This window comes from Aythya marila (genome assembly GCF_965140915.1).
Source record: "Aythya marila genome assembly, chromosome: 2".
NCBI lineage: Eukaryota > Metazoa > Chordata > Aves > Anseriformes > Anatidae > Aythya > Aythya marila.
The window spans coordinates 15,757,941-15,780,177 of record NC_139043.1 but is presented as its reverse complement, the minus strand read 5'-3'; the positions used below and the strand labels follow the sequence as shown (position 1 = coordinate 15,780,177).

Sequence of the window (22,237 nt, the reverse complement as noted above, 5' to 3'; positions counted from 1 at the left end):
ATGTCCCTGCTAAGGATCTCTGTCACTGACATCATTTGGACCTCCAAACGATGTCTCCATTATTGAGAACATTTGAACAATATTCTCTTCAAGAGGCCTCTAAGTTCCTCAGGGCTGTTAAATTTCAAAGCTATGTTCTGTTCTACTTCCTCAACACGATATGTAGTACCTCACTCTTGCCTCAGTTATATCCCAGCCTTTCCATTTCCATTTCAGCAAGGGAGAAGTGTCAGCAGTGTTACGTGCGACAGACAGGAGAAAGGTGTTGCTGAGTGACTGCCTGTTATTAACAGTCTTGACATTTTTGTACCAGAAGTTAAGGGGCCCAAACTGTGAGCACAAAGAAACTAAACCATTTGTATTACCCTGCTGTGTTCGGGTGGAAAAAACTATCAAGGGTTAAGAGAAATGAAGGCCACTGACTGACAGCAAAGCATCAACTTTAATTATCTGCTGCCTGGAGACTAGGACATAAATGCAGCTTTTCTGGGAAGGAGCCAGACCTGTAGCTACACAAATTAAGAATGTGCATTAACTCAATTTGAGGGTAGTATTTTCTCCAATGTCTCCTCCAACTTCTGAATTCAAAGATGGTAAAATCTTGTTCAGCAGCATCAAGAGCAAATGCTTGATCACCTTTCTGTTGATAAGGAGTTGGCGTTATAACAGTATTTTGCCAGGGCTTTTGATTTACACTTTAATGTAGTCTTATTAATTGAATAGCAGTAACAGATGCTGACTAAGTTAAGTCACTATGCTAAGCATTCCCTTGGCAGTCCTTCCCCCTTTTGCTTCCCGTCAGAACCTTTCAGCTTGCTGAGATAGAAAAATTATCTGGGCACAGCAGGAAGCTCATTGCTGAGCTGGAGATCAGTCCACACCTCCCAGTCCTTAGTCCAGTGGACCATTCTTCTTCCCTTGTCACTATTAGTTATATTTCACTTGTCATCACCAGAAACTGCCACATCTTCAACCGCCAGCCCATGCTCAAGAAAATGAAGAAACTAAGATCTATATGAAGCACTTGGAGTCATTACATAAATCATTTTACTAAACAGTATTACCTTGAAAACAGAACCTTCATGATTCCAATACATACCTGATTGTTGATGGTGTAGTTAAGAACTTTATACCATTCATTAATGAAGCTGTCATTATCAGACTGAATTAAGAGCTCAGTTCCTTGGCGGGTTCTTAGCTTTAAAAAAAAAAAAAAAAAAAAAAAAGATGTCATCAGAATTGAGAAACTTACTAGAATTCCCAGTTGAAATTACCTAAACCAAGTCAAACATCTCTTTGGCACAACTTCTAAATAATATATAGCTACTCAACAATCAGTGAAAGCAGTACATACATCTGCTTAAAATTTAAATGCATGCATATAGGCTGTGCAGACATGAAAGAAAGGACATTTCTTGCAGGTACTAGAATAAACATACACGTACATTTGAGAGGGAAGAAATAGAAAAAACTGAACTAATTGAAGCTTATGCTTAGAGACACTTTCTGAAGTCACTTGAAGTGCCTATAATTTTGCATTTAAATAAAATAATTTACCTCAATAACATTCTTTTTGCTGGATTTGTCCTTTGAAGCCCAGTCAATCAATGCCCCTTTGAGATCCACTGTAAATTCTGGCTTAGACTGATTGACACCAAACTTCTGGAAAAAGGAACAATGATGATGAAAAGAGAAAAAAGCTTCTAACAAATAGCCTTGCAATTCTCTAAATGCAACACACCAACATTTTATTTGCAGCCTAGATGATTTAACCCAAATACAGTACTTTGCTACATATCAACTGACATGATATCAGGAAAAACAAAAAACATACCCCCAAAAATCTTTAAACACACCTATTAGAAACTGCCCAGCCTAAGGACTTTAAAATTCCATAGTTTTAAGTGCCAGATTCTAGCAGAGGCTTTTTTCTGTCGCAAGTAGTAGATGTCCATAGATATTTTGATTACAGCTTGATCTTAAAATAGTCCCAAGCTTTCAAGACATAAGGCTAACACATAACTGAACGCAAATCATTCAGTCAGTTAACAACATCAATATATAAAAACACATATCCCACCAGGAACAGTAGCTTTGCCAGATAGGAATCACTACACACAATACATCCCTCTTGCACTGAAAGAGCACTTTCAGCTCTTACATTTTCAGAACAAATACTCTTTTTAAATGTTTCCAATGATGCTTTTTTATATTAGATTTATTTAATGTTTTCCTTTAATGCTTCTAATGTAATACTAGAGCATACTCCACTAAGTAAACACAAATCAATTTCACTGCCTAGCTACTTAAAAAAAAAAAAAAAAAAAACAGTAAATAACCAAAGTGATTTTAAAAAGCATTCTGAAGGGTTGCTGGTGGGTTAATAATTGAGGAACGCATGAGGGAGCTATTTTTACTTCCTACTTGTACATTTATGCTGGGTATGGCAAATTTTTTAAGCCAAGTACTTTTATTAGGGTTTCAGCATACACCACATAGCTTTGAAGTATCATTCCTCAGGGAAACCAATTTAGGGAACCACACAAACAAGAAGCTCCAACTGTGAATAAAATAAGCAAAAAAAAAAAAAAAAAAAGAACAGGAAAAGCTGTCAATTGGCTGCAGTACAGAAATTTAATGTTGTACATCTGAGGACAGCCTGTAGTATCTGATCCAACATAAAGATTCTTTTCTACTTCTGGAAAGAAAACAGAAAGAAAAGAAAAAAAAAAAGAAAAAGAAATTTGATGTTTCTGCAAGAGCTCAGGATGACCTGAGCCTCAGGACAACCTCCTTGCTGTGAACACAAGGCTTGCAGCCTGTACCACAACAACCATATCCAAAGTGAGAAAAAACAGAAAACAGAATTAATCTGCTGCTTCTGATTAAATTCCCAGCAAGGATGTTAATTAATGCTAATTGTGTTTTAGAAAGGCTGTTTACCACTAGAAAATCTCCCTGTTTGATTCCTAAGGGCAATTAAGCATTAAATGGAAAGAAACAACATGTGAAATATCAGAAGTGGGGAATATTTCTAGTTTACCCAATGTCAACTTATGTCTGAAAAAACCTTCTAACCCGATTCTCAGATATCTCATCTAAGACTATTGCCTAATAATAGCTTTTGGTAGTCCAGTTCAGAAATGGAGTTCGCAGAAGCTAGAAGCAAATGTCGGACAGATGCACCTCTGGCAATCATGGGCAGCTGTACAACAGCTGTCTATTTAGGAGACCCACACAACTGCTGCATATGCAGCTGAAGTGCACCAGGCACACACCATCACCTGACAGCCTACAGCAACTTTCCTGCATGCTGGAAAAGAAAAAAAAGAAAAAAAGATTTATAGAGCTTGCCACTGGAGAGAGCAGGAGATTAGTGCCAAAGTCCTGTGCAAGATCAAGGAATTTATTAAAAACACCTCCCACATGATGCTGAGCAGCACAGGAGATGACCTGCTACAGGGGAAGTCAACAAACAACAGTCCTTACTGTTTTGACCAGAGCGAGCTTCCCTCCTGCCCTGCAATACGGTCCCGTTTGCTGAACTCCAGGTAACAGACCCCAGTGCTACCTCAAGCACTGTTGCACTCTACCCTTGTTTTCAGGCTGACTCCCTTCAGCATATCAGAGGAGCACAGAACACAAAAAACAGAAGCCACATTTGCCGGGGTAGAAAAACAGAATTCTTCCTCAGCTCCTTCACATGAGCAGTGCCAAATCTGCAGTTTCAGGATGCAAGCTGGTGAAAACAACAAAGCACACACTCCAGCCTCTCTGCAAAACACCTCTGATAAGTCAAACTTAGAATTTCCTTAAATAACAAAAAAATAAGTTTAGCAGTCAATGTCTCCTATGTGTTTCTCTGCCATGCTTCTTTTCTGCTCCTGGGTGCATGAAAATGAGAAGCCAGCAGTCATTTCCCTCCTGAAAGGATTCCAGAAGCAAATGCAGGGCTGCTTAGATGCTCAGCATCCAAAGGTTAGCTAAAGGGGATCAAATCCTCCTGCAGCGAACAGGTTTTGTTGGGAGAAGTAAAAAGAAAATCTGTCCCTTTAGCATCTGCTGCCACCTAGACAAAGCCTGCTTTCTCAGAGCGAGCTGTCAAGCCAGCACTGGTCAGGTCACATTTAGTTCTTGCTGGGCAGCTCCCTGCTTCTTACCAGATTTCTCTTTTCGGCTGTCTGGGAAGTTTGGAAAGGACAGCAGAAATGAGACTGAAAGAGGGGAGAGGTCTCTAACACGGTGCTGTGAGATATCCTATATAAAGAAGTTGTCCTACATTCACTTCTGACAGTTTTTTTCGAGGAACAAAAAAAGTATAGTCATGGGATGTGCTTATGCTATTTCCATGGCAGAGATAACTTTCACTTTCTGGAAAGCACAGGGGATTTTTTTGTTGCTTCAGACACAGTAGATGCTGAGTAGCTTAAGGACTGCCTCGAAGATGTGTGCTGGCATCAATAGCTAGAAAGCCTTTTCGGTGTTTTTAGAGGTTGTCTCCAAGCCACGGAAGCCTCCAGAGGAGGAACCATACAGTCTGTATGGTGATACAGGCCAGCATTCGTTGGAAACAGAGTCAGATATTACTTGTAGGAAGGCTTTAAGATGTACAAATGACCCCTACCGTTCTCAATATTCTGTTCCTCATCAGTGTTTAGTAGAATTTTTAAATCCACAATCTTCTTCACCTGCAATCATCTGCAGAAATAGCACTGTGGGGCTCTTTAGGGGCTCCTTTAGAGCTGGTAACAAATATTGAGAACTTACAGCTTTGACAAGAAAATGAGAAATACTAAGATATTCTTTACTGTCATAGTAAGATGTTGGAAGTTTTTGGAAATCTGTCTCCAATAGTAGTATTTACATTACCAATAGCTTTTATGATAATAATCTAAGCTCCTATATACTCAGCTGTGCAACACTGATGAACTGTAGTAACGTCCATATCACACACTTGTCTATAAGCAGTGGTATATCATAATAAACAGTTTGCCCAAATCAACCTTGAAGATTGCTTACTTCTTTACCTTTACATGGGAAGTTTACCACCACCATACCTGACACTGGTGACATGCAGCTGCTGCAGAAGTTTGATGGGTGAAACCTTTCAGTAATTGCTATTTCCCATGTTTTCTGAAGCCCCACCACTAAAATCTGTCAGTAGCTACTACAACTCATTCCCACCAAGAGACAGAGCTTTTCAGCTATTGAAAGAAAGTCTCAGGAACTGTAACTACACTCAAAATGTTTAGCACTTTCCACTCTTCATGGAACACAGCCAAGAACCAAAACAGCTTTAGTGACCCCCAATACCTTAGTCCTCAAGAAGACAAATAAATGAAACCACTTTTAATGTTTTCAGGATATAATTTATAATAAAACCTTTAGTTTGATTCTGATTACATTAATAATCAGAACTAAGATGTTAAAAACTACTACAGCCAATCAAGCATGTTTATTTCTTCTACAAAGAGTATTAATTTCTCCTCATCCACCTTAGACAAACTACTGTATTAGCTACCAGCATTTACCAGTTTCTGATAAGCACCACTTCTATGCTTGGCACCTACACTTCATAATATGACTAACTACAAATACTTACGTTATACTTAGGAAGTCCTACAAATTTATATCAGCTTTCTGTATGTGGTATATAGCCAGAACATTCTCAAGTTTTTCCTTTTGTTTTTTATGTATAAAATTTATGTTTCTGTGTATTTCAATTATAGCTAGAATTAAGCAATACCATGTGCATCACTGTATCAAAGGCACCGTAGGCACCTTACAAACATCCTAAATTAGCTGTGTTAGAAAGAATTAGAAATGGTCAGTTTTTAACAGATATTTTATATCATGCTGTTTATTAGTCAACACACTAATGGTTCAAACAGTAGGCAAATTTGGGGTTATAATATAATTCTGGTACTGATGAGCCAGACAATCTCTGTACCTTGTTCTATTAAAACAATTACAGGATTATTGTAATTCACTTTTGTTAATTTGTACCTTAAAAAAAAAAGTTGAGAGAATAACAAATAGGATACATAAGGTGTTATATGAAGAGAGAAAACTTGGAAAAGCTCAAATTTACTTTCCAGATTAGTGGCAAATAGCCTTACAGCGACAAGAGACATGCAACAAGAACACATACACTGATAGCTGAAACTCGGTCAGAGTTTACATAGGTGACAGCAGGTCGACGACTGAGAGCATTTTTCCAAGAAGAAAGCAGCGAGAGCAAAAGCTCAGGGATTGAGCTCACTTGGCAAAGTGACTTGATGAGAAAAAGGAAGAAGAGTGATGAAGTCACAAAACAATGCACAAAAAATGATATGGTTATATCAATCGCTAGACCACTGCTAAACAAACATTCTTCTCTCAAGATGAAGGAGAAATGTAATTCTTCTCACATGTCAGACTTAGACTTGGCTCCACCTTATTGAAATACTGATACAGTTCCAAGTTTCTGACGTGTGAGGCAGAATTTTTAACATCCCCAAAAAATTTCCTATACAAAGATGAAAAAGAACATGTGCTGAATATTTACACATTTAGAAAACCTAGGGTAAGTCTGCACACACAGTCCTTGAAGGATGTTCTCCCTTGACATTTTCAACTTAATCATAAACATGAACAGTATGAAATGAATAAAGCTGTGTACAGCGTCAGGTACTTGACAGCATGCCACATACCTGACAGTTTCCCACAGAAATATTCTTACCAGATAGTGACCATGGGACTTTTTGCTGCACTTAAATTATCAAAAGAATTGATAATTTTTTTTTCCCCTCTTCACTGAATGACTGTAATGTTAGGTGTGTTACACCCTATAAATAGTCTTCTTAAACAATAAGCAGATCTGCACAACTATCTTCTGTGGATAATTCAGTCAGGCACACATCCATTCATAACTGTATCATACATTCATGAACAGTATGATATAATCAACATATTGTTAATTATTTTTTTTTTTGATCTACAGCTAAATTTGGATCAAGAGTATTAAGAAATTTTAGAATAAAAATAACATTATTGCTATAATAATAGTATTCTTTGTGCACAGAGACTAAATATTAAACCTCACCCCTGAACGTCCAGGAATTTCCCAGTTCATGAAGTAGGGTGATAAAACTGAACTGGGCTGAACAATAGACAATAACTGAAGGGCATGAAGGAAGGCAAGGGAGGAAGTTTTTAAGCCTTCTGATCCCAGTACTTCCTGCTTTGAGGCTCACCTTGTAAAAGTCCTCCAATATTTCTTCAACATATTTTGTTATGGAAGTTATGTATTAAAAAGTAGTTCACAGGTTTTCTTATTAATATTACTCACAAAAGAGAAAAATTATTACATTTACCTAGCGTCCCAATGTTTACAGTTGTGAAAGTCACTTTCAGATATATGTATGTTTCTATTCATTTTTTTCTGTGCTTTGTCTCCGATGTGCATCACATTCTTTTCCCCTCCCCACATACAGCATAGCCAGACCTCCTTAGGTCCATTTTCTACTACAGACAGCACAGTTCACCTTATCCTATGCCTTAATTCTTATACTTTTCCTCCTCTTCTCTTCAATCTGCTTGATCATTTCGCCCAGCTTCCATATTTCCATTCTCTACTACTCCCAATGTTGTTATTCACCTATCCTCATCCATATTCCTGCAACCACCTCTTCAACAGCAACAAAAGGGCAGAAAAATGACGTTTACACCTCTGAAATGAACTCAGAGTTTTAGAAAAGAATGGTGAGTATCAACTGACTGTCCAAAAAGAAGAGTAGCAAGAGAAAGTGAGCCAAGTAGAAAGATCAGCAATTTTGCTGGAATCAGCATGACAATATCCTGGAATAACCAACACTTTATCTGACCTATCTTTAGGTATTATAGGAGATCCACATGAAATTTTAGTATCAGACCTCCGAAAGTGGGTAATTAAGACATAGTTAATGAATCATTTCTATACTGATTAATGTAGGAACATAGCTGGATAAATATAGCCAATTTAATTATAGTGCTATTAGACCAGAAATGATATAAAAATTGAATAGATGTCACATTTGGTGTGATGTTTTCTCTTTAGGTCTTCATCAGGCATCAGAATAGATTCAAATACCTGTCACCCACTATACAGATATAAAACAAAATAAGGAGTTCAACGAGGGAATCACTAAACAGTAAGACAACAATACTAAATGTACACTTTCTCCCGTAAGTTCAAAGCACTGCTGCCTACCAACAACACCTACAGCAGTCCTTTTTATTTATATTATTCAAATACTCCAATGCAATAAACTAAGTGTCAGTGTCAGACTTTTTTTTTTTAATTATATTTACCACATCAAAAATTACCTAGGAACAGTAAAGCAAAAGAACTATTTAGATAAACACATTAGTAAGGAATACAAAAATATCTGGTCCACAGCAAAAAAAATAATCAACTTATTGAACATCTGAATGCCTCTTCATCTGTTTCATACTTACTAAATGTAAAAATGTTTCTGAATTACAAGAAAGTACATTTGTTTTTCTTCTCATCCTACATCACAACTATTTTCCTGGTAACTTCTCCAGCCTCCCCACTCTACCTCCCATACTCACACCTTGTGTGTTTTTTTTTCTAAATTATGCATATATATTAATTTTTTGTGATTTATGTGATTAACACTTAAATGAAGGCAGGGACTTGTTCCCAAGCTTACCCAGCCAGTTCCACTTCCTTGGGTTTTAGTGAACAGCAGCGATGAACCTTGTAATACCGCCCATGATGACATCCAATTCTTTCTGTAAATATTTGTAAACAAACATATGATAAATTGACTTTGAAAGCAGATATTGAAGCTATCAGTGTTGCCCAGTTGACCTGCATGTTAATAAAACTTAACCATATATACAGTCATTAGTGCCATCAGTAAGTCTTAATTGCTAGCGTATTTGTAGAAGGCAGCATATGTTAATAGTCCCAGCCTGACCATCAAAATCTAAATCAAACAAAGCTAATTAGCAGTGGAAGCAGTTCACCAGGAGGAATACCATACAATTATAATTTCAAAAGGGCTAATCGGGAATGCTCAACCCACTGTGTACTAAGGAGATTGTGCCAAAGTACCGCATAATTCTGAAACCGACTGATCACATCTAACTGGGATGCAACTGTCCCATTTGTATGCAATAAGCTAATTTACACTGGCAATTAAATATTTGCTACACATCTTTAAGATGTGGAAAAAGAACAAATCAGTTGTTCCAGCTGTCTGACGATATATTTTTGTGCCTGAATATCTGTCCTGAGGTTAAAAAAAAGTTTGACGAGCCCTGAAAATCTATTCCTACTGCCCAAACATGAATTATTATTCAACAGCTCTCACAGTGACATGCTGCATCTTTCTGTACAGCAGCCCAGTAATCCAGATCAGTGATTCCCAACAGATGTGACTTAAGTGGCAAGATTATACTGCACCAGCAGCAGCTTGCACAAGCCACTGTCTGCCCTTTCCTACCAGGCTCTTAGGAGCAGCTCTGGGGAACCAAGCTGGGGGCAAGGTCTGCTGCCCACCTGTACTAGACTTGGTCAGGGCATCTCTTAAAGATCAGCTACGTGCTAACAATTTAATCCTCAAGAAAAATATGTTCCATGTATCAAAAATCTGGGAACACTGATCTCTGTAGCACAGTACTAGAGATAAAAATTAAACGTAAAAAAGTAAACCTAAATAAAAACTGAGGAAAAAAACACATTTTATAGCACTGACTCTTTGCAAAATGCTAGAATTTTAAGTTACACAGCATTACTTGGATTTACATTACGTTTTATGCAGATGCCTGCCTGTGAGGCAGAGAAAGGAAGTTAAAAAGAGGTCATTCATCACCTACGGGGAGACAAACATTGGATAAGACATTATGTAGGAAATCCTTCACAAGAGAAGTGAAGGAAGAACTAGGGGGAACATGAAATACACTCACTTCATTTGGTTTAATATTTAAGGAGAAAGTCTGAAGACCCCTCTTACACCCCTCTTATTCTAGGAACAAGACAGACTATAAGCTACATAGATTTTGCCTTAAATAAATAAATTCCTTTAAAAAATAAGCTGTCTCTCATCAGTACACCTTCGTGAAATCACTGCCCTCTATGAGGACCTGGCACACACAAGCCTCTGGATGCCTGAAGTCCACTATTAAGTCACTGGGAAAAAACACAGACTTCGCTTTGGGACAAGAAAATACGCAACCTACAAGAAAATCTCTAAGGCAAATTCAGAGAAAAACTAAGAAATTGCAAAACATTCTATGCTGTCCTAATACAAGTAATTGCAAAAGCCTCAATGCTGTCTTAACATTGAAGTCAAATACCTTACACAAAGTCTTATGTATGTGTACTTCTAGAACTCCAAGACTTACCGAACTTTCTTCCCATTTTCTGTAATTTTCGTCACATTCAATAACCCATACTTCTCTTGACCCTGTAAGATGCAGTAAGGCATAATAAATTAAAAAGAAAATCCGTTTCCATTGCCATCACATCACTGAATTACATCCCTCAAATAATCAATTTCTGAGAACAAGCCATCTTTGCACATGTTATACAGTTACATACAGCAGTTTCTTGAAGTTATATTTAAATATGCAGAGATCAGCAAAGTCAAGATTACTCTGGGAAAATACTCATCAACATGAAAGAGGTAAAAAGCCTTCTTTCTTCATGGCCTAGGTTCTTTTGACAAGCTAAACTTAAATTCTTTGTGGTACAATACAGTGGAAATTTTAAACAAGGATATAATAATTGGCGTAATAGCAAAATTGTGTTTGTGTCTTTTACTAAAAAAGGAGGCTGACAAACAGCCAACCCAAGTTCTTTGACAGAACTCTCCCAAGTTATTCTAACATAGCTGTGTATTTTAAATAAACCATACCTGAACTGCATAAAAATGTTCATAGAGAATCATACAACAGCTTGGGTTGGAGGGGACCTTGAAGATCATCTTGTTCCCACCCCCCTTCCATGTGCAGGGACACCTCCCACTAGACCGGGTTGTCCAGGTCCCCATCCAGCCTGGCCCTAAACAACTCCAGGATCATCTTTGTGGATAATATTCATTATTAATTCATATTAATATATTCATTTCCAAAACAGATGAGTGAAACATTTGATGCCCTATTTTTTCCTAACCCCAAGCAAAACATTAGAATTTTAAGCTGCTTAGTTATGTCTCGTTGATGAAAATCATTTGTATTTGTATGCGTCTCTATAAATTTGGAGATCAAGCAGTGAATGGTGGAAAAAGAAGAATACTGAATAAGAAGGGCATTTTCAAGTTTCAAAGGAGTGAATATTTTTTGTTTCTATAGAAGAATAAGAAAATAAAGACAAGTTTGAAAAAATACTCTAGGATAAAAAGAAAATTGTCAATTTGTACTACTTGTGACTCTTGAAATGAGGTAATGAATTCTATCATCTCCTGTCACCCCAGCTTTGTCCTACCAGTATACTAAATGAATCCTATATTATTTTAATTTATTCCTTTTCAGTAACGGCTCTTAATAATTCCTAATTTAAGAACTAAGCTATTAGTTGAAATAGTCAACTAGGGAAAGGATCCAAATTAGCTTTACCATAACAAAAATGTCCTAAATTTTAGATCCAATGAAAACAGAAGATACATGTACATTCTCTCCAGCATTCTCCTCTAAATCTCAAATTTAAGTGGACCAGAACTGCAGAATACAGCATAGATTTTTTTTGCTCAAATGCTCTGACAATACTCTTACTAAAGACTAATTTGTAGTTCAGGAATCTTACAAATTTTATCTGTATGTTTTATGCAGCATGGATAAAACAAGAGGGATGTTTCCAAGGATAACACCACTTATCTAGTGATTCATATGTTGTTTTGATCCATCAGCTGCTGCAACTCTTAATCTAATGTCTTCATTGGGCCAGAATTTTCAACAGAAGAAATTAGTCACATCTCCCTCCCCTCCCCAAAAAAATGAGCAAATTCATGGATCATTTTATTCATGATCCATGCACAACACCACTAGCAGTCCTATGTGTTGCACCCTTCTAACAAACTTTTGGCTTTAGGAAGTTTTAGGAAGTGGAACAGCTTGTCACTACCTTTCACAGTGACCAAGCAACCCATGCCCACTTGCTCAAATAGTCTGTGATATTCACTAGTTACATATGGAACCAGTGGGAATGCTCCAAAGGAGAACTATTTAGAAAAAGTATCATAACACAGAACTTAGCAGCAACACTAGGGGGTACTAAAGGGAAAATTAATGTAATATTTAATTAGGGAAAAGAAGAAGAAAAGTCTATGGAACAAAACAAAAATTCAAGAGCTTCTTTGTAATATTTATATTCCAAGGACAGTTAAAGAGAACACAGATTTTTTTTCTATCATCTAAAGCCCAAAGTGAGTTCTGCTACAAAATCCAGTTTTAGCATTTCAAGGTCTGAAACATATTTTCTGAAACATATTTACAGAAATTAGAACACATGCAGCAAGAATTGCTTGTGTTAAGGCTGTCTCAACTATGCTTGCTTAATAAGCAATGCTAATATCATTGTGAAAAACAGTATGAGGAGTCGTAAGAATGGATCAGCATAAATAAGCCAGAGAACCATTCCTCTGTGTGCAGCATTTGAATGAAGCACAACTAGTTGCCTTTAATGCCCTGAGCTTCCCACTAAAGAAATGCTAAAACTCATAAAGGCACATATTCCAATGCTATTGGAATGCAGTTTTTAAAGCAAAAAGAAATACATATATACACACACATATATACACCTATTTCTGAATTATTCCCTACTGTTTAAAAAAAAATCAATGAGCAAATTTAAAATTAAGCAAAAATATCTAAGCATTCAAAACCAAGACTTTAGCAAGCTTAGCTTTTTCTCCCAGCATATATCCTATTAAGAAGACAAGATTTTATTTATGCAAGGTTCTCGTGATTCCTACATCTTTTCAAGTAGATGAAAAACACAAGTGAAAAATAAAGACATCAGATCCTACAAACTATCACTGACTACTGACAGAGAAACTCTGTGGTTAAGGACAGTTTGTTTCTGCATGTAACCTTCCAAGTTGCTAGGTGTGAAGACATGACTGTTAGGGAATAACTACGTAATTTGGCATAAATTGAAGCTAAAAATTCATTGTGGAATCATCTCCCATCACAAAGCTGTTTTTAAATAAAAAATATCCAGCTTTTTCTTTCCTTTTTTTTTTTTTAAAGCACATTCCTTTTAAAATGTTAGTTTTATCCCACTACTTTCCCAAGTAACAAGCAGGTTTACCCTCAATTATCTAATCATGAACAGACAAGTTTCTACAACATCTACTTATTTATTTAAACAATTTCCATACTGACTGTGGCTTGATGCTTCGGTGAAGAAGGAGAGGACTCATTTTCAGGAAAACTGGCCTTAGAAGCAGTTGATGATTCCTACAGAATTTAGAAATGCAATTAAGTTATTCTCTTTCTTACAATTTTAATTTAACTTTTTTCACCCCTAAAGACACCCTCTCCCCTCTCCCCACTCACACTTTACAGAAAAAGTGTTTTGTTACATTTTTTTTTGTTTGGTTGTTTTTGTTTTATTTTGTTTAAGTATTCATGATATTCTGAAATACTTGTATTATAAACGTGCTTACCAAATAGTGTTACGACAAGATTTACAGGCCAATCAATCCAGCCTAATTAGCACATGTCAATTTGAAAAAAAAAATACATACTTCATGAGCAAAGCAAGGCTTTCATCCTTATTAAGGAGCAATTTTTCTGTATGACATTGCTATCAAATTATTAAGCATGTTTATAATACTAACTTATTACAGGGCACATTTGAAAAAACACAAAGATTTTAAAGAACAGATTATATTTCTGTGTGGTCAATACATGCAAGATTAGTACAATAAATATATGTGCATTTACATATACATGCAGAGAAACTTATACAATAAATAGTTATACATGCACGGTTCATACATTCAGTGTATACCAACTCTATTTAATATTTGTGAGTTGTGACAGTTTGTTTCCTTATAATCTATCACTGAGATTATTACAGATTCAGGTTTTTGTTTTAAACCGAACATTAACGATGGATCAAAAGAAAATTACTAAATCCCTGAAGACTAGAAAAAATACTGAAAGCCAGAAGGCATGTGTGTTTCCACTGAAGTACTGCTGCTTTGCACAAATATACTGTGTGAGAACCTGGTAAAGGATTTCAAATAGAACCACGACACATGCTAGTTGTACATTTCCCCCCTTCTCCCCTTTTAATTCCTCTGATAGGTCTCCCAACCTCTGTGCTTCAACTTACAGAAAATGTTTGTTTTTCCAGTATTACATAAAAACCCTACACACCTGCAATTTAAAATCCACTTATAAATCTACCTCCAGGTAGTGGCCCACTACTTCTTTTACTATTGCACTGACAAATAGCACTAGCATCCCTAAGAATAAGCTAAGTATTCTATATTTTCGGATGTTTATAGGGAAAAAAGAAAGCTCAAGCTAAGGAAATCAATTTTGTCCCTCTCAGAGAGGTATGCTTTTCCCTGCTAATAAAACTTTTTAGCTATGTAAATCCTGATGGCTATATGCAGGTATGTGCCACAGCCACTGAAGAATCAGCAAGTACGTTTGGTATCATCCAGTCCCAGTCAGCTCTGGTAACCCACACCTTCCCTCTGACACATTTAACCACTCTTCACCAGCACGTTTTCATAGAATTGCATTCTGCTGTTTTTCCAGGAAAAAAAAAATCAGAAAAACTTTAAAAAAACTACTTTCCTAGGAGTCAGCTAAAAGCTAATTTGGGGATGAGTTGATGCACCTATCCAGACAAATACCAATTGTTGTTTTTTCTCCTTCTATTTCATTCCAAATTTGAGATAGCTTTCATACACTAAGGAGCTCTGAAGAAGCCTAACATACATATGCATAATCTGCTCCTTTACCGGATGCTAATTCTAAGAAGTTCACATAAGAGTGTGCCTACCAGTGGTAATAAAATGGGTCCATCAATGCACTAAAATTTAAGATCCACGGGTCCTTCCACAAAACACTAGCTTATTGCTCCACTACACGTTCTTAAATTTTCCAAAAGCATTCATGTTGTGCTTTATGTGACTCCTTACCATTAACAAATGCACATTGCCTGCATATTTTGAAGCTGTTAAAGTAACTTCAAGCTGCTGGCTTAGACTTTACAAGTCTGACTTATATAAACAGTTTCTTTTGGTTATTACACCATACAATTGTACAGTTGCACATTTGCTTCACTGCGTTTAAGGTCTTGGTACTTGAACGTTGGGTCTTGATGAAAAGTAAACAGCTCCTCTTATTCAATGTTTTACAAGAGCTTCTTCGTTCAGTGCCGAGCTACATAAAGGTCGTTCCAAAAGTAAATCTTACACAAAAAAAGGAAGTCTTCCTTTAAAAGCAAGGCCAAAATTTCAAGTTATCACTAACAGAATTGTTCGTACCTATGAAGTGTAAATGTCACATGAGACTAGGAGAGCCCTCTCAGCCTTCATTTTGCAGCACTCCATTTAGCCTTCCATGCACGTGTTACAGCCCATTTGGCACAGAAAGATGCCAAAGGAGATCAAGGCAGGATGAAGGAGCAGTAAGGGGACCTCAAAACCTCTCACAATGAACCAACATGTGCAGGTGCAGAGCAGGCAGTTGCCAGTCAAGCATGGTCTCCGGCTCCTCAGCACCACACATAAAATGTTCTGAACTGGCAGCTCAAAAGCTTAAGATCAAATCCAATAAATCCTGTTCTGAGGAACTACAACTCTTGATAGCCCACTCAACTCTTTTTACCACAAGAAACACTTCATTTCAACAAGGAAAACTATTAAAACATACCAGAAACAGGTCAAGCATGCAACATTCTGGGCAGCAGATCCATTTTCATTACTACTGCTGTGTTTTGTCATTTAAGTCTGTCTTTAACATCTGCAATTACACAGGCCAGCTTATAGAGGTCTTTTGCCATAATCCCGAAACCACATCGATTTTGGTTAATTGTCACCTGTATTTTTGAAAAAGGAAGTCTATTAGCCAGTTTGCTGGCATCTTATTCTGAGTAGCCTGTGCTGCGATTTCAGCATTACAACATATTTCGGTTTCCGTGAAACTCGGGACTGACTCCTACTAAGAAGTTCCAGGAAAAGCAAGTCATCACCCTACGCCACCAGTTTCAGTTCTTCACTACATACATCAGCTCTCCTGTACACATCCTTCCCTATATACATCAGCGTGCTGACAATGTCACAGCACAGGCAGACACAGCAGTGACAAAAGTCAAACAGAACAGAGACAGACAGAGGAAGAACAAGGGACAGGCTCTGTCTCCGTGTTTGCTCAAGCAGCATCTGTTAGCGGCTAGTCCCAAAGAGACTTCCAAGAATGTGCCATAAACAATGCACAGAAAACAGCTTCTGTTAGCCCTGACTCACAGCTCTTTTCAGACTAAACTCCCAGCTCAGCTCTGGATTAAAACCAAGCGTTTTTAGCATTTTCAGTGCTGTCCTCTGTCCTTTAGTAACATTACAACCCTGCTGCAATCAAGTGCAACTTTTCCTCTTAACCTATCATGATGGAGATCGGCAGAGAGGTCATTAAAGGGATAAATTCATTGTGTAATAGCATTACTGCTATCTTTAGAGAAGAATTTTAGTTCAGTAAGTGCAACTTTTATTTCAATTCTACAAATATTTCACTTCAGTTATTCATCTGCAATCCTTAAAGTGTACTTACACTGGGTGTTGTCTATAATGAAGATATTCAGAGATGAAATACCAATATACCTCACATGGGAACCTCACCCACATTCATAATTCTTGAACCCAAGCCCTGATTATGCTCTATAGCCTGAATTGAATTGCAGGAAATTCCCAATTATAAGTAAAATGGCTGTACACATCGAAACCTGAACTAACTCTAAAATATTTCAAGGATAACGAGAAAAAGGCTACTACTTACAAAGAAACAATAGTGAAGTTATCTACCAGTCCTTGTACTCACTGAATGTTATACACAGCAATACAGCAGAATACAAATAAATGAGATTTCAGAAATTCATGCACACTGATTTTCTGTTAAATAATTTAGAAATCAGAAATGGTTCACATTGGAGCATGCTGTTTAACTCACTCCTACCTTATCGTTGGTGTCCAACACAATTGTGCTGTGCCTCCATTTTGTTAAAACTATTGGTTCTTGTAGCCTCCTGTCCAGACTCCTACTCTTTATTATATCTCTTTGCTGCTGTGGTGAAGCATTATACTAAAGAAAAGAAAAATCAAACTATAAGTAGAAGCTAATTTACACAAACACCTGAGCATGCCATTCATACATATTAACAGTACAAATGTTCAGATTCCCTATTTCACTCAAGGGTATGAAAATAGCCTTTTTCTTTTGTTTTTAGTCTTCAGAACTTCCTGTCTGCTGTAGTGCCTCTCTTGGGCAACAGACAGATGTTTGATTTCTTAGGCAAGAGTTTATCATTCTGCAACCAACTGGCACATTGAGAACCACCATGGCATTGTGGTTCAATACAATAATACAATAAACGCAAGATACAAACATTCAGTCTTTATATTGCACTGACAATACTGTAGCACCTGTCAGGTCTTGTGTAGAACAAGGAAAACCCTTCTATTCTACTGTAAGCCATTCAGATTGAGAGTGGTGATTGACTGAATATAATTCTCTTTCACCCAAAGGTTTGGTATGGCTCGGAGAGGGGAGACAAAGACGTGAGGATTTGCTTTTCAGAATAACTACACAGAATTACTGATAGAAGGATTTGCTGTTCCTCAGCACAGAAAATAAGTATTTAGCAGGAAATAGTTGTAGGACTTGGCAGAGCTGTAATAGCCCAAGGAAATAGAAGACCTGTGTTCTGATAATTCCACTAACTCAACAGCATCCAAAAAGATCAAGAGGTTAAGAAAATGTGAAAGCCATGAGAAGGACCTAGCAATTAATTTCATCTCAGCACTGCAGCATACTTGTCAGTAGTGCAGTCATTTCAAATCATCACCACCATCACCAGGGTAGCATTATAAAGAATTATAACAATATTTCAAGCAGAGTTTACCACTGAAAATATAAACAAGGAAAAACAACATAAGTTTTGTTTGTTTTTTTTTGCAAAGGCAATAAAATTCTCATTCTCTCTATTCAGTGTTAGAAGACTAAAATCTGCACATAGGAACACATGGAAGTATTTGTGGAGTCACATAAAGGTCTAGAACCCACTGGGTAAGATGTAACATGGGAAAATCAAATGTCCTTTTTATTAAAAAAGGCTAAACTAATAACCTTTGTAAGCACATTGAATTCCACAGTTTTGCTGCTGATTTACTACTGTAATTCTGGAGCTTGAGGTCTTCAAAGACAATAACACATACTGATAAAGCACAGTAAGATTTAAGTTAAATAACAGAAATGCCAATTTTAAGCTAAATAACAATACAGCCACAGTTAGTGTCCAAATAAAGAGCCATCCTTACTACTGCCATGGCAGACACTATGTGATAGCAGCTTTGTCTTTTACTCTGGAAAGAGTGTTTCAATATGTCAATATGTAGGAAGTAAAAGAAATTTAGTATTTAATTTAGTTATTCCAACATGCGTAACAGTAATAAAATACTCCCAGTTGAATGAATGTTGCAGTACAGAGAATAAAATTTGGTGGTTTGCATACAGGCAGAAGCGTACTGGTTATCCTTGTAGAGATCCACAGCTGAGACAGCAGGGACTTTGCATTGGTTTCAGCACAGTTACATTCATATGACAACAGATATACCTGTATTACAATGGTGAGGTTTAAGAAACTTTTAGTTTGCTCCCTTGTTAAATCAAAGCTGAACTCTCCTTCACGCTGCAAGGAATCTACAACCAGCTGACTTTCTTGTTCTAGAAACATCCACTCTGAAGATGCTTCTGCAACTCAGTAAACATATATGCAATTTGCAATATGCAAAAGATTGCCCATATTACAACTAAAATCTGAGTTTTGATGAAACAATGCCTACACCACGGAAAGCTGCCACAGTAGTCCTCAGAACAGTTCTCGAGAATTTAAATGGACAGCTCAAACATTTTTTTGCTATCAAATGAACCATTTATTTTTTAAATATCTATACTTAAGTGACACCGTTGAATATTATTTATGAAAATCCTCTATGCACTTTCTGTTTGAACAACTTGAATTCAGGTTCTAACAACAGTCAAAGGCAGACTTAAAAGTGTCTTGAATTGAAATCTGTCCTAAGAGTCAGAATGTGGGCACAGCCTACTTACAGGTGATCTATATTTAAAAGGTGCCTTTATACCACCACAAACCATCAGGAGTCTACTTATCTCTACAGACAACCCCATCTTGAAGGAGAACGGGCTGTAACACACCGTGACATTCCAGTTTAAGAACACACTGAAGAAGAAAGTAAAGAAACAGTATATATGGAGCTCGTTAACAACGCACTTCCAACAGTTCAGGAACACTGTGCCACGTATCTTAGCAGCTTCAGTACTTTGCTTTGGTGATACAAACAGTGTTAATAAACTGACAGCTCTTTAAAGAGAACATTTGACATCTTTCCCCCATTTTTTCACAATATAGGTGTCAAGTAAACAATTTTCACTCAAGTGTTCATGCCTGTTTGTCAGGTGTTTTTTTTCCACCCTCTCTGCAAACAGTAGAACAAATTACTAGGGGGAAAAATAAAAATATATTTCCGGCCTCAAGACAAGCCTAAGCTTCTGAAATAAATTGTCTGATCTGTGATTTTCCAAGGAGAATCAAAGTGAGATTCAGATACGGTTTCAGTCTCTGCATATCCAACTGAAGTAGCCACCCTCTAGACTGGATAGATGCCACTGGCTAGGGAGAAGTAGCCAGGGCTATTGGTGATGCAGTCAGATGCCTCCTTGCGTCTCTGATGTAATCTTGAAGTAAGAGATTAGGCAAGGACCATACAGAGATCGTCTGATGCTACCATGCATCTAAACATCAAAAGATGCTATAATTTTCTTAAATCTAAAAATTTTGATAAGAACGAGAGTTCTAAGAATGCAGGCTGCTGCTCCTTTAAAAGTTTTCCCTAAAAATCAAAAATTGTCCCAATACATTACCCCCTCTAGCACATTGCATTCATTTGTTCTCTATTCTACTACCAGTTTCTTTTTATCAGGAAATAAGGACATCAGCAGATTTTTCACAATTGTTCATAACCTTACTGCATGTGCTAAGTGACACGGACTTCTTGTTGCACCAGCTCTTGGTGCAGGGTAAGGACACTAATGGTGTAAATTTGGGTAATACAGGGTTATTTTCATTGTTTGTTTTTTCAAGTAGCTGCTTTCACCAGTCACTTGAAAGCTCTCTTTGCTTTGGTAAAAAATTTTCTAGCCCTCACAACTAGCTAAACGATTTATATTTAATTTTACCCTGATAATGTGGCATGGCTCAAGGCTCTGTCCTAGCCTAATTGTGATTGGAATAAATGCAACACCTCCGAGTTATTTGTAGCAGTTGTCCCCATTTTTAGGGAAATGACACAGATCTGTCAGCTTCAAGAAGCAGAACAAAGATTCTCCTTTGTTTGCGCTAACAACAGCCACAGCCAAATGCAAGGAACAGGCGGGTGAAGGGAGAAAAGCACGGAATGCAACTGTCAGTGAAACTTGGTAAAGACCCAAAGTTGAATATTTTACTCTACCTTCTTGCAGTTAAGAGATTAGAATAGGGTCATTTAAGAATATTCTGAAATCCTAGTCCTCTTTACTACCGTAACCCTTTGCAGTTCTCCCAACAGATAGTCTGAAATCATATATTAAAAAAAATTTTTTTTTTTTAATGTTGCCTCAGAACAGAAGTATTTCTCCAATGCTAGAACAGTCCTCGGCTTTGAATACTTTTTTTTTTTTGGTGCTACAACTAATGTAGCACCAATGTACATATTTTGCTCTTCTTAGCTAAATCAATACAATGTTTTCCTTAACACATATATATAAATTTTTGGTTGGTTTTTTTTTTTTTTTTTTTTTTTTTTTTGGTCTTTTCATGGACCTCATCTCTACCTCATGCACTTTTTTTCCTTGGAGAAATAAGACTCATTTTCCATCCACATTGCAGCAGCATTTGAGGCAGCGGCCTCATTGAAGGACGTGCAGGGGCAGGAGGCTGCTGGAGGAGACAAATCCACCTGAAGCAGAAGCGACTGGAGACCCCTCTGGATACTTGCTCCGTTGACTTTGCTGCGTTGGATGTTCTTTGCTTCACCTTATGTTTCGCTAAGACTGCTAGCCTGTGAAGACCAGCACCAAGCCAGTACGAATTGCCTCAGAAAAAGCTGGGGATACTTCCCTCCCTTCTCTGATCTAGGAGGAATGAAAGGGGCTGGAAAGCACCACACCAGGACAAGTGAGGAAGACCAGACCAGGCCTCTAAGATACAGGTACCCACAGTAAAGAGAAAGGAAATAATATCACCTGCACTTCTGTCCTTGAATACCTCTAAATCAACACATCAGCTGAGGCAGTCTCAACTTCCTCCAAGCTATCCCAAGCTTCAAGATAAGAATGTGAGGATTATTCACTACTACTAACAATAATGTTTAGTCTTACAGTAGACACAAATGCCAACACACATTATGTGTTACCTCAAACCAAGTAGGACTGTTCACATCCTGGCCATAAGACAAGTTCATTTATACCTATTTTCACTTTTTCATTTCACCATTTGACTGCACAGTATCTTCTTCGTATTACCAGCACCATGTTTATTTATTATAATTTTTCAGGTGGCATTCGCTGTTTGACAGCACTGAGGACTCCAGTAGCAAAATCATTCACCTGAGTGTCAGAACTGAGGCCCCAGAGCTCACACTTGACATTGGAGCACAGAGATCGCAAGAGAAAACTGTCAGCCTAAGATGACATCCCCAAATGAAGCTCCTCTACCTACTGCCTCCTCTGTACATACAGTGAGTGAGGGAAGCTGATGGTGAACTAACTTCTGAGAAGATAAAGTGTAATTGGGATATCACAAGAGAAAGTGCAATTTCACAAGATGAAGTGCAATTAGGATATCACAGTCTCTAAATATTAACAGCCAAACTACGATGCTTACAGCATAAGCATTTTATTTTGATGTCTACTCCTGAATCAGGGAACTCAGCCAGCTGATGTCCAATAACCA

The 22,237-nt window shown here is 37.3% G+C and overlaps 1 protein-coding gene across 8 annotated transcripts in view; it reads right to left on the bottom strand.

Annotated features, from left to right (window-relative positions):
- Positions 1-22,237, bottom strand: part of ARHGAP12 (Rho GTPase activating protein 12) — a 77,980-nt gene that overhangs the window by 11,913 nt on the left and 43,830 nt on the right. For 5 of the 8 annotated variants that reach the window (XR_014316945.1, XM_082753704.1, XM_082753709.1 and 2 more), the window contains 7 exons: positions 17,185-17,310; positions 13,375-13,449; positions 10,396-10,457; positions 8,697-8,778; positions 6,152-6,274; positions 1,558-1,659; positions 1,100-1,198 (listed from right to left, as the gene is read on the bottom strand). Coding sequence is in view for 7 of the 8 variants with exons in the window: in XM_082753704.1 (XP_082609830.1) it covers positions 1,100-1,198; positions 1,558-1,659; positions 6,152-6,274; positions 8,697-8,778; positions 10,396-10,457; positions 13,375-13,449; positions 17,185-17,310 (669 nt within the window). In the remaining variant the exon portion in view is untranslated. Of the gene's footprint in view, positions 1-1,099; positions 1,199-1,557; positions 1,663-6,151; positions 6,275-8,696; positions 8,779-10,395; positions 10,458-13,374; positions 13,450-17,184; positions 17,311-22,237 lie in introns of all 8 variants that reach the window. The other 3 variants (XM_082753708.1, XM_082753710.1, XM_082753707.1) reach the window with 2 other exon arrangements.